We start from the raw sequence: 12,828 nt of genomic DNA on the forward strand, positions 1-12,828 counted from the left end.
CAGTGACATCCACCTTTAGGTGTCACTCACTCTCTGGTCCTTCCTACATTCAGCCTGACTCCACCCCATGGAGAGTCTCAGGCTCCTGGAAGGTTTCTGTACTCTCCATAGCAGTGTATTCTGTACTGCTTAGGGTCACCTGTTTATCAGGTGGGTTGCTCAGTCATACTGTTACACCAAACACTCATTATATATATATATATATATATATCTATCTAGAGGTGTCCAGAGGTTAGCACTATATCTGTATTATTGGTGATTCTGCAGATCATCCATAATCAGGTATAGATCTGTATTCTTGGTGATACTGCAGATCACCAATAATCAGATTCTCTCTGCGTGCAGACACCGATCGTTACATAAAGTAACATTTCTGTACACATTTTTGTCCAAATTTATTGTGCTACATGTCTTTGATAAAAAAAAACATTCAGTGTATATTTATTGGTTTGGGTAAAAGTTATAGCGTTTACAAACTATGGTGCCAAAAGTGAATTTTCCCATTTTGAAGCATCTCTGACTTTTCTGACCACCTGTCATGTTTCATGAGGTGCTAAAATTCCAGGATAGTATAAATACCCCCCAAATGACCCCATTTTGGAAAGAAGACATCCCAAAGTATTCACTGAGAGGCATGATGAGTTCATAGAAGATTTTATTTTTTGTCACAAGTTAGCGGAAAATGACACTTTGTGACAAAAAAACAAAACAAAAAAGTTTCCATTTCTTCTAACTTGCGACAAAAAAAAATGAAATCTGCCACGGACTCATTATGCTCCTCTCTGAATACCTTAAAGTGTCTACTTTCCAAAAATGGGGTCATTTGTGGGGTGTGTTTACTGTCCTGGTATTTTGGGGGGGTGCCTAATTGTAAGCACCCCTGTAAAGCCTAAAGGTGCTCATTGGACTTTGGGCCCCTTAGCACAGTTGGGCTGCAAAAAAGTGCCACACATGTGGTATTGCCGTACTCAGGAGAAGTAGTATAATGTGTTTTGGGGTGTATTTTTACACATATCCATGCTGGGTGGGAGAAATATCTCTGTAAAAGACATTTTTTTGATTTTTTTTTTACACACAATTGTCCATTTACAGAGATATTTCTCCCACTCAGCATGGGTATGTGTAAAAATACACCCCAAAACACATTATACTACTTCTGAGTACGTCGATACTACATGTGTGACACTTTTTTGCAACCTAGGTGCACTAAGGGGCCTAACGTCCTATTTACAGGTCATTTTGAGGCATTTGGATTCTAGACTACTCCTCACGGTTTAGGGCCCCTAAAATGCCAGGGCAGTATAGGAACCCCACAAGTGACCCCATTTTAGAAAGAAGACACCCCAAGGTATTCTGTTAGGAGTATGGTGAGTTCATAGAAGATTTTTTTTATTGTCACAAGTTAGCGGAAATTGACACTTTGTGAAAAAAAAACCCAATACAATCAATTTCCGCTAACTTGTGACAAAAAATTAAATCTTCTATGAACTCGTCATACACCTAAAAGAATACCTTGGGGTGTCTTCTTTCTAAAATGGGGTCACTTGTGGGGTTCCTATACTGCCCTGGCATTTTAGGGGCCCTAAACCGTGAGGAGTAGTCTTGAACCCAAATGTCTCAAAATGACCTGTGAAATCCTCAAGGTACTCATTGGACTTTGGGCCCCTTAGCGCACTTAGGCTGCAAAAAAGTGCCACACATGTGGTACTGCCGTGCTCAGAAGAAGTAGTATAATGTGTTTTGTGGTGTATTTTTACATATACCCATGCTGGGTGGGAGAAATATCTCTGTAAATGACACATTTTTGATTTTTTTTTACACACAATTGTCCATTTAGAGAGAGATTTCTCCCACCCAGCAAGGGTATGTGTAAAAATACACCACAAAACACATTATACTACTTCTCCTGAGTACGGCGATACCACATGTGTGACACTTTTTTGCAGCCTAAGTGCGCTAAGGGGCCCAACGTCCTATTCACAGGTCATTTTGAGGCATTTGTTTTCTAGACTACTCCTCACGGTTTAGGGCCCCTAAAATGCCAGGGCAGTGTAGGAACCCCACAAGTGACCCCATTTTAGAAATAAGACACCCCAAGGTATTCCGTTAGGTGTATGGTGAGTTCATAGAAGATTTTATTTTTTGTCACAAGTTAGTGAAAAATGACACTTTGTGAAAAAAAACTATAAAAATCAATTTCCGCTAACTTGTGACAAAAAATAAAATCTTCTATGAACTCGTCATACACCTAACAGAATACCTTGGGGTGTCTTTTTTCTAAAATGGGGTCACTTGTGGGGTTCCTATACTGCCCTGGCATTTTACGGGCCCAAAACCGTGAGTAGTCTGGAAACCAAATGCCTCAAAATGACTGTTCAGGGGTATAAGCATCTGCAAATTTTGATGACAGGTGGTCTATGAGGGGGCGAATTTTGTGGAACCGGTCATAAGCAGGGTGGCCTCTTAGATGACAGGTTGTATTGGGCCTGATCTGATGGATAGGAGTGCTAGGGGGATGACAGGAGGTGATTGATGGGTGTCTCGGGGTGGTTAGAGGGGAAAATAGATGCAATCAATGCACTGGGAAGGTGATCGGAAGGGGTCTGAGGGGGATCTGAGGGTTTGGCCGAGTGATCAGGAGCCCACACGGGGAAAATTAGGGCCTGATCTGATGAGTAGGTGTGCTAGGGGGTGACAGGAGGTGATTGATGGGTGTCTCAAGGTGTGATTAGAGGGGGGAATAGATGCAAGCAATGCACTGGCAAGGTGATCAGGGCTGGGGTCTGAGGGCGTTATGAGGGTGTGGGTGGGTGATTGGGTGCCCTAGGGGCAGATAGGGGTCTAATCTGATGGGTAGCAGTGACAGGTGGTGAGAGGGTGTGATTGATGGGTGATTGATGGGTAATTAGTGGGTGTTTAGAGGAGAGAACAGATGTAAACAATGCACTTGGGAGGTGATCTGACGTCGGGTCTGTGGGCGATCTGATGGTGTGGGTGGGTGATCAGACTGCCCGCAAGGGGCAGGTTATGGGCTGATTGATGGTTGGTAGTGACAGGGGGTGATTGATGGGTGATTGACAGGTGATTGACAGGTGATCAGTGGGTTATTACAGGGAATAACAGATGTAAATAATGCACTGGCGAATTGATAAGGGGGGGGGGGGGTCTGAGGGCAATCTGAGCGTGTGGGCGGGTGATTGGGTGCCCGCAAGGGGCAAATTAGGGTCTAATCTGATGGGTAACAGTGGCAGGGGGTGATAGGGTGTGATTGATGGGTAATCAGTGGGTGTTTAGAGGAGAGAACAGATGTAAACAATGCACTCGGGAGGTGATCTGACGTCGGGTCTGCGGGCGATCTGATGGTGTGGGTGGGTGATCAGATTGCCCGCAAGGGGCAGTGTGGAGATATATTGAGGTGCTGATGATATTAGGGAGTACAGAAACCTATTCTATCATTTTTATGTCTGCTGTATATCTTTCAGAGGTGGAGGTCAGCCAGTATGGCCTGAAGATATTGGCAGCTAGCTTCATGGACTATTAATGTGATTGTGTGTGGTGTCAATAGACAGACAGAAGGGAACCTCATTACCTGTTTCTGGCTGTCCAGAGGAACTGTACGCTGTGATCTTTTGTATTAATGTAGACAGCTGCCATTGTCTTCAGTGAATGGACCAGTCCCCTTCAATAGGCAAGGAAGCTTTTTGATGTCTGGTAGGATACAATCTCACCTATTGAATTCTGCAAACTTCAAGAAGCTAAAACAGGAACCCCTTTGAAGTTTGCATATCACAAGAAAGATTATGACAAGCGTTCGGTGATGTCACAAACGGGGAAACTGCATTAGTTCCTGGGGGCTGGACATTAAATGCCCCAGGGGACACTTCAGACTATTTAAGCTGACCCAGGACAGCCACCGGGATCTGCTCTTGGAGTTAGCGCATAGCTAGAGTTGATCTCGACTTCTGGTCGAACAAGCGGCATACTCCTGCCGACAACGTTGAGACCTTCAAGTTGGTAACGTTTTTTTAAATCCCCATTTTTATTTTACGCAAATATCCGTGTGTGTTATCTTTGTAACTTTTATCTTGTAACTATTTTTACTTTGTCTTTTTGTAATCTTTTGTATATATTAAGTTCTGCATTGCTCTATGTTTTTATGGAATATTAAATCATTATTTAATAAGCTTGACTTCTGCTGTACTAAACTAACACTCATAGCCTAGAAGAGACTGAAGTGTAACCGTGTATAAGTTCATGCCTAATTGTACGCTTGAGCAACACTACCGTATGAAATTGTAATTGCATTGTGTGTGGGGGGCGTTTGTCATACGTTGGCCTAAGCGCACAGCTGACCCAACGTACGAACAACGCCAGTGCGAGTAGCGACAGCAGAGTGGCTAACAGTATCGTTCGGAACGACTGTTAGTGGGTCTTTGCTTCACGACAGTGTAAGATTGCAACTGTGTGTGTGTGTGTGTGGGTGCGTGGCGTTCCCGTATTTGGCCTAAGCGTAAAGCTGACCCGAATACGAAGAAAGCGGAGTGCGCGCTGAGGACTCAACAGCAGAGTGGAAGTGTCTAGCGCACAGCTAGTGGTGGCAGTGAGAGGTGTTCTGAAGGGTCCCAGCCTTGTTTTAGCTTGAATAAGGCTGTTCCCCGCTTAATCTGGTCAAACCCGCAGTCGGGAACCGTATACGCAGGCGTGCCGCGGGCCGGTTCCTGACAGGCAGGTTAGGGGCTGATTGATGGGTGGCAGTGACAGGAGGTGATTGACAGGTGATCAGTGGGTTAATACAGGGGGGATAGATGCATACAGTACATGGGGGGGGGGGTCTGGGGATAATCTGAGGGGTGAGGGGATGATCAGGAGTCCCCGGGGGCAGTTTAGGGAATAAAAAAAATAGCGTTGACAGATAGTGACAGGGAGTGATTGATGGGTGATTAGGGTAGTGATTGGGTGCAAACAGTGGTCTGGGGGGTGGGCAGGGGGGGTCTGAGGGGTGCTGTGGGCGATCAGGGGGCAGGGGGGGGCAGATCAGTGTGTTTGTGTGCAGGCTAAGGTGGCTGCAGCCTGCCCTGGTGGTCCCTCGGACACTGGGACCACCTGGGCAGGAGGCAGCCTGTATAATACGCTTTGTATACATTACAAAGCGTATTATACGCTTGGTGTGCGGCGATCTGTGAGCTAGTAACCGGCCGGCGCTTCCAAACGGCCGGCCGGGGGGGCAGAGCCTGTCGCCGGTGGCTGATCGCGTCACGAATGACGCAATCGCCGCATAACCACGCCCGCCGCCAATGGGCGTATTGCGGTCGTTTAGGCCCAGCCCTTGCCGCCGCCCATAGGCTGAAGGCGGTCCTCAAGTGGTTAAAAGTAATTTTAAAGAGCGTATGAAAATTATCTTCTAGCAGAAAAAGTGAATTGCATATGGGCCTCTGTCTTTTAAGCTATAAAACAAAGCTGAAATAATATCCCTTTGAACTTTCATGCAGTAAAACCTTATCTCAAACTTCCTCTCACTGTTTCTTGGCTGTTTTAGTGCTTCAGAAAACAGGACTGTATTTGACCCAGTGGGTCTAAGAGCTCAGAGAAGTTTTTTTGCATAGATAACAACTGATGTTTTATTTAACTCCTACTGTAATGGAAAGCAACATGACAACATTTTCTTTGCTACTAATGTTCTATTCCTTAGCTGTACTACACATACAATTCATTATCTCATAAGTTTTCTTTTCGCTTCAGGTTTGCTTTAAGCTTCACTTTATGTGTGTTTTTGATGCTGTTTACCAGTTCCTAAGCTGGCATTTCAGGAGGTCATGCTGGGTGATCTGGAATACTGCAGGGTGTTAACGAGCAGTAATATAGGGTTTCTTGAGAGTAACGTGTCACGGAGTAATGCAGCGTGACACCGCTTCTTGTGAAATACTACTGTGGGGCACACGGTGATGCGGAACACATTGAGCCAGAGCACAGAAGCAGTGAGTAATGTGCGGGGAAGTGCTGTGTGATGCACGGAGACATTTATTATGCTGAAATTCCCTTGAGTGCCGCCTGTATTTCAGCAGAGTGCACAGTGTATTTATATGGGAACATGGCGAGTCAGGGAATAGGCATGAGGGTACCAGCAATACAAGGAGGAGGCGGGGCAGAGCTGAGAGGCAACAGAAGGATACAGGGAACCTGGGATAACATTATTGGATGTCATGTGATGTGCTAGCATGTTACCTCTGGGCTGGATCCTTTGGATGCACATATGGCTATGGGGAACTTTTACACTTGTGCGCTGCGTTGCCCCGCATTACGCTTCCCTGCCTTAAGTCTGTGAAAACTTGCACATTTCACACGATGCAACGCAAAGGCTGCAACGCGTTTATGCATGATCCGTGCCTCCCACACAGATTATGCAGCAATGCAAGTCAATGTCGAGAATTTCTATCTAGGAGGTGCTGGTCTTCTTCTCAACATTGATACTGTACTGGTTGTCTGAAGGGTACTTGAATACTTCTGTACCGCAAGACTCTGGCCTCTTAAAGGGATACTGTAGGGGGTCGGGGGAAAATGAGCTGAACTTACCCGGGGCTTCTAATGGTCCTCCGCAGACATCCTGTGCCTGCGCAGCCACTCCCCAATGCTCCGGCCCCGCCTCCGGTTCACTTCTGGAATTTCTGACTTTAAAGTCAGAAAACCACTGCGCCTGCATTGCCATGTCCTCACTCCCGCTGATGTCACCAGGAGTGTACTGCGCAGACACAGACCATACTGGGCCTGCGCTGTGCGCTCTTGATGACATCAGCAGGATCGAGGACATGGCAACGCAGGCGCAGTGGTTTTCTGACTTTAAAGTCAGAAATTCCAGAAGTGAACCGGAGGCGGGGCCGGAGCATCGGTGAGTGGCTGCGCCAACACAGGATGTCTGCGGGGGACCATTAGAAGCCCCGGGTAAGTTCAGCTCATTTTCCCCCCGACCCCCTACAGTATCCCTTTAAGGACCAGAACCTTTTTTTTTCATGCAGCTGGTCTGTGATCACTTTGATTGGTTCACAGTGATCACCTGATAAAGAGCCAATGAAACTGGCTCCTTACCAATAGGAGGAAGATCGACAGCCGAGCCCACAGCCAGGGCGAGCAGCGATCGGATTCTATGCCGATTCTATGCTAGATTCTATGCCGCATCAGAACTAGAGAGCCACGAATGTGGCGTACATTCTAATTACCGCCGTCCCGAACCGGTTGAGGACAGCAGTACCGGGGCACTTCATTCTACTTCAGTGATTACTTGTGTGCTGATCCTCTTCTCTCTATGCAATGCTAGTCTATGAACGATGCAGTGAATGTAAACAACAGGAGCCCGGTGTAACGTGGCGTGCATGCAGGGAGCACTTCACTGAGCGGGGGGCAGCACTATGCATATGACCCTGTTGCCCCACTGGGGGCAGAGCCATATGAATATTGATTTCTGTGGTGCGGTGACGCATCGGCATGCTCACGCGTACTACAGCGTGCGACCACATCCAGGAGTGCTCTGCGCATGATGTCATGATGATGTCATGCACAGAGCGCTCTCAGACGCAGTAGGATGCGTGCAGTCGGGCCAGCACAAGCACCGTCATGCCCGAGTCAGCGGAGAGACATAAAGGAGAACGGGGGAGCGGGGGGCATCAGGATGGCTCTCCATACAGGCCTGCTCCTCCTTGTTTCTCATATGTGGTTAGGCTCTGGTATCCTTTAACCAAAGACAACATGGTACCACTGATTTGTCCGCAGAGATGCACCTGCCAGTACTTAAGGTGTCAGGGTGAGGAAAGAATTCACACTGAGCAAACACTGCCTAAATCATTTATAAATGAATATTGTTAAAAAAAAATACACAATTTTATTCATTAGGTTATTTCCACGACACTTCCTCTTTAATGTTTAGCATTTTATTCTGGGTATTAAGATGTTATTGTGGGAAAATAACTGTATGGATTAGTTAGTACAGTGAATATACTGTTTTGATTTTTACCAAACAATGCTTGTGTAGCAGATTAATAATAGTGTTACTGTTCTGCTTTGGGTTTGGCCTTTTACTTTTAACCTGAATTGCATGATTTCTGATGCCAGCATGCCTGATACCTGGTATATTTTTGCATCTGTGTTGAGTGAAACAAAGGCGTGTATACAGAAATTCAATCACTCTGGATACCGTCATGAATGATTGAAACATACCATTACAGTGTTCTCCCCAGGCGCTTTTAGCCAGCTGCTCCACCCGGCTAGTTTTGGTGAGCACCCGGCTGTCATCGGCTCACCTCCTTCTATTCTGTAAGCAGAGTGGCAAACAGAAGCACCAGCCCCGCATTCTCATCTCGCCCCACCCGGCTACTTTTTCATGCCACCCGGCTGGAAAAAGATTCTGGGGAGAAAACTGTATTATTATCCCCCCCCCCCCCCCCCCCCCCCAGTGAATATAGCAAATCGATGTCACATGGAGACGTGTAGTCACCACTCCTGACAATGTAGTTACCCCCAACACAAGAGGAGATACAGGTTAGGGCATGTACACCCCCTCAACCTTCACCATACAGAATGATCACCTATAGTTGTAATCACCTGATTCTGTCAGTGGCAATTAGGCACGCTGGAAAACCATGCTGGACTTATGCAGAGCAGGATCATCCACCAGGCAACCTAAGCTTGGAGCCGAGGTCGTCCTTACTGCTTTTGCGTGAAGCGCCGGTGTCAGTCAAACCCCTGTTGTCCGCGGCGTACTGCGCAGGTGTACGGAGCGTGCTCCGTGGGACAGACAGCTGCGAGGGGATGGAGAAAGCCCCAGGTAAGTAAATCAGATTTTAGATAAAGTTGGCTGGTGATTCCTTTAAGCTGAATACTAACCTGACGATGCAGGAAGATGGATCCAGAGACGTTCCCCGATGAGGAGTGTTCCCCGATCCACCTTCCTACCGGCAGGTACACACGACGTCACGTAACAGCATACACCATCGCAATCGTGGTACTTTGCGCGGAGTTGTCGGGGATCTTAAACATCCGCCGTGACACTCATTATCACCTTGCATCGCCAAACCTCTTTTGCGTAACCACACACCTGTACCCATGTGGCAAGAATGTGGAAATGGTCACTCGTCGCTCAAAAAATCACCGGTCCTCTGAGTTGTACAAATTGTGCAGTGGGTACAGGCGTTTAGAGCAGAGCAGCATATTTGTGTGGGGTAAAGTCACCCAAAAACATGGCAGCCTCAAAAAAATTTCTTTGGACAATGAAAGTTGCAGATGTTTGCTGGGCTTGAGGAGCAATCTACCTCCCTGCCTCTGGGATATTGCTTTGCCCCACGTGTCACTTGCCACTGCATTTAGCAGAGATGTTCATGCATGTAATTCACTGCTGTGATCCTCTGCATTTCGCAATGAGATGAAGGGCAGTGTTCATCTCAGTTCGCTTACTCTTGATTGCACAAGCACTTCACTTGATCACATTTTCCGAGACACATGGAGCTTCTAGCATTCTAGCTTCCAGCATTGGCTGTGTTTTTGGTCCCGTATCGCCTAGCAGAGCCGGGACAAGGTCTTCCAGCACCCAAGGCTAATGCTGGGAATACACGGTTCGTTTTTGCCTTCGTTTAAACCTTCGATTCGTTCGGTAAACGAATCGAGTGTTGAAAACGTATGTGAAAATAGTCATAATCTCATTATAGTTTCGATTAATAGACCCCAAAAACGAACGACTAGTGATCGAACATGTTTGATATTATCTCTCTTTATCCATCTAATCGAGCCATTGGTAGGCTTGATGGCTGTTCAGATCGATTATATATTCGTTTATGCTAGTCCGTCCCTGTAAAAAGGGATTTTCGTTTGTTTCTTTGCAGCCTTCGATCATTGGAAAAACGAAACCATCAGAATCGAAAAAAAAACCGAAACCGTGGGTGGTGATATTAACCGTATGACCGATTATTTCGGGATCGAAAAGGACAAAAGGCACAATCGAAACGAAGGTTTAAACGAAGGCAAAAACGAACCGTGTATTCCCAGCATAAAACACCAAAGTGCGCCCCTCCATCTCTCCCAGCCGTCACACACTGATTGCTATTAGACAAGAGGCACCCCAGGGCCACCAACCTCCCCTCCCCCAACACCTTAATCCCTAGTTATCTGGCTTGTAGTCACTGCCATGAATCCCCTTTTCTTATTTCTCTCTGCTTCAAACATAATAGGGGAATGATAGCTGAGTGAGTTGTGCGACCCCTCCTACACTGCACCCTGAGGCTGGAGCCTCTCTCGCCTCTGCCTCGGCCCCGCCCTGTTGCCTAGGGGCTCAAAATACGATGACGAAACCAATGGGAAAACGTGCGACTGGTACCTGGCCCTTACAGTAGACAAACTTCTGAGGGCCCTTTCACACTGGCGCGGTGCGTTGTGGCAATTTACCGCACTTTACCACTAGGGTAATGAAAGTCTATGGGTGATATCATATTACCTGCGGTGTGCCAGAAATAGTTAGTCTGACGCACGTCCAAAACTATGTTACTGCGCGGTTTTGTGTTGACGTGTGTCACGTAAGTCTATGGCAATGCTTGTCAGTGTGAAATCTTGCCACAGGTTTTATGCGTCGTGAATGCGCAGAAGCATTTATTTTTTTGCAATACCTTCCACACACTTGATCAATTGGCCAGCAGGAAGTGAGCGTCACTTCCTGCTTGGCTGGGTGCCAGACGGAGAATACCGCATAGTAAAGCGGTATTCTCCAAAGGCCTGTTTCTGTCGTGCGGTGCGGCTGCCACAAAGCACCGTCTATATGCACTCTGAAGCTGGGCTCAAGCTAGTTGGACACTTCCAACAGGATATACTGCAGACGTCCAGGAGCAGTCCAATCGGTCTGCAAACAAGACTATCACTCCTATAATATTAGGCAGGTAGTTTAGTATCTGGGTATACTGCAGTGATGGAGCATACAGAATGCTAGTAGGAGCAGGCTGTCAAATAGATAGGGAGACTGTGCATTGCCTGGTCTGTGAGATAATGACATGGGCTGCAGCTAGAGATAGCAAAAACCTCTTGACTTCTGGTGATGTAGGCACTCTTGAAAGGGACTCTGCAGAACACAGGAGAGAGCAGACGCTGCATGAGGTGGAAGATCCCCTCATTGTGTCACCATGCACATCAAGGTGAGTGACCCCCTTCCTGGCATGTGTGTGTGTGTCAGATAAGAGGTGGATCATACCATCATACTTCAGATTAGATGAATGTGTGTGATGGTTGCTCACCTATCTAAAGACTACTGAGATGGTCCATTATGGCTGGTAAGGTCCAGGAGTTTGCCTGGCCACACAGTGCCAGATTTTAGCTGGCCATCTTCCTATCACTAGCCGTCATGAGCTAGCATTAAACCATGGAGAGATTCAGGGCAACTTGACTTTATTGGCCCTTATTCAATTCACTTTTTCTCCTAAGTTTTCTCTTAGGAGATAATCGTTCATCTTCTGTTTACAATAACTTGTCAGCATTCTGCAATCCAAAAAGTACCTAAAAGTAGGTAAAAAGTACTGTCAAAACTATTGTGAGTATTTTCTTGCTCGCTGGTGGCTTAAAAGTCATTTTATTGATAAGATGTAAAAGACATTAAATGATAAGGTGTGAAAATATCACCAAGGTTTTGATTTGAATGAGAGCGATTAGAATCATTGTTTAGCACTTATAAGTAAATACTCCCTATAGTATATATGCTGATGACATAAATAGTAATATATGGAGGGGAAAAAAAGTGGTAGACTGGGAATGTGTTATTTGTGGTAATGAATAGTTTAAAATATTTTCTCTTTTCGCACAATCTGTCAGGGATCTGCTTGTGTATGACCTACCATACATAAAAGATTTATGTCACCATGGTTGCTATGCAGAATATAATAAAGAAAACCTGTACTGAAAACAAGTTCCCCGGGGGGGTACTCACCTCGGGTGGGGGAAGCCCCTGGACCCTATCGAGGCTTCCCCCGTCCTCCTGTGTCCCACGGCGGTCTCGCTGCAGCTCCCGGAACGCACAGGCGACAAATCCGACAGCCTGTGCAATATTTACCTTTTCGGGCTCCAGCGGGGGCGCTGTTGTGGCTCTTCTGACGGAGATAGGCGAAAATAGCCGATCTCCGTCGGGTCCGCTTTACTGGGCAGGTGCAGGAAACTTGCTCCTGCCCAGTAGAGTGGCCCGCCGGAGATCGATTATTTCCGCCTATCTCTGTGGGAAGAGCGGATACTGCGCCTGCGCTGGAGCCAAAAGGTAAATATTTACATCGCCGCCGCTCCGGGAGGATTTTCGCTGCCTCAGTGGGACCTAGGACGACGGGGGAAGCCTCAATAGGATCCGGAGGCTTCCCCCACCTGAGGTGAGTACCCCCCAGGGGAGTTTTTTTCATTACAGATTTTCTTTAAAGAGATTTAATACTGTGGTAGTTTGTTTAGCCTTTAGCAGAGAGGTTTAGTTGCATTCATTAGTGTGTATAGGTTAAAAGGACGATTACAGAAAAAAAATAGATAAAAAAAAAGGACCACTACAGCGAAAAAAAAAAAATAGTTAAAATCTGACAGAACTGACAGGTTTTGGAATACTCCATCTCCTCATAGGGGATTCTCAGGGCCTGTTTCCACTACACGCAGATTGGATGCAGAATGGATGCAGAAAAACTGACTCTAATATATGCCTATGGGCTGTTTCCACTAAACGTGATTTTTGTGATGCAGATTTTCCCATAGGCATTCATTGGAGTCAGTTTTTCTGCATCCATTCTGCATCCAATCTGCGTGTAGTGGAAACAGGCCCTAAGGGTTTTCTTTGTTTTCAAA

General features: G+C 46.5%; 1 protein-coding gene across 9 annotated transcripts in view; it reads left to right on the forward strand.

Moving 5' to 3' along the window:
- Positions 1 to 12,828, forward strand: part of ANK1 (ankyrin 1) — a 460,733-nt gene that overhangs the window by 168,721 nt on the left and 279,184 nt on the right. The window contains exon 1 of one of the 9 annotated variants that reach the window (XM_068274652.1): positions 5,941 to 5,975. The exons of 7 other annotated variants lie outside the window; for them this stretch is intronic. In XM_068274652.1, the coding sequence (XP_068130753.1) occupies positions 5,943 to 5,975 (33 nt within the window). In that variant the 5' untranslated portion in view covers positions 5,941 to 5,942. Of the gene's footprint in view, positions 1 to 5,940; positions 5,976 to 11,078; positions 11,160 to 12,828 lie in introns of those variants that run through there. One more of the 9 variants, XM_068274653.1, reaches the window with a different exon arrangement.

Source organism: Hyperolius riggenbachi, chromosome 3 (genome assembly GCF_040937935.1).
Source record: "Hyperolius riggenbachi isolate aHypRig1 chromosome 3, aHypRig1.pri, whole genome shotgun sequence".
NCBI classification, from domain to species: domain Eukaryota; kingdom Metazoa; phylum Chordata; class Amphibia; order Anura; family Hyperoliidae; genus Hyperolius; species Hyperolius riggenbachi.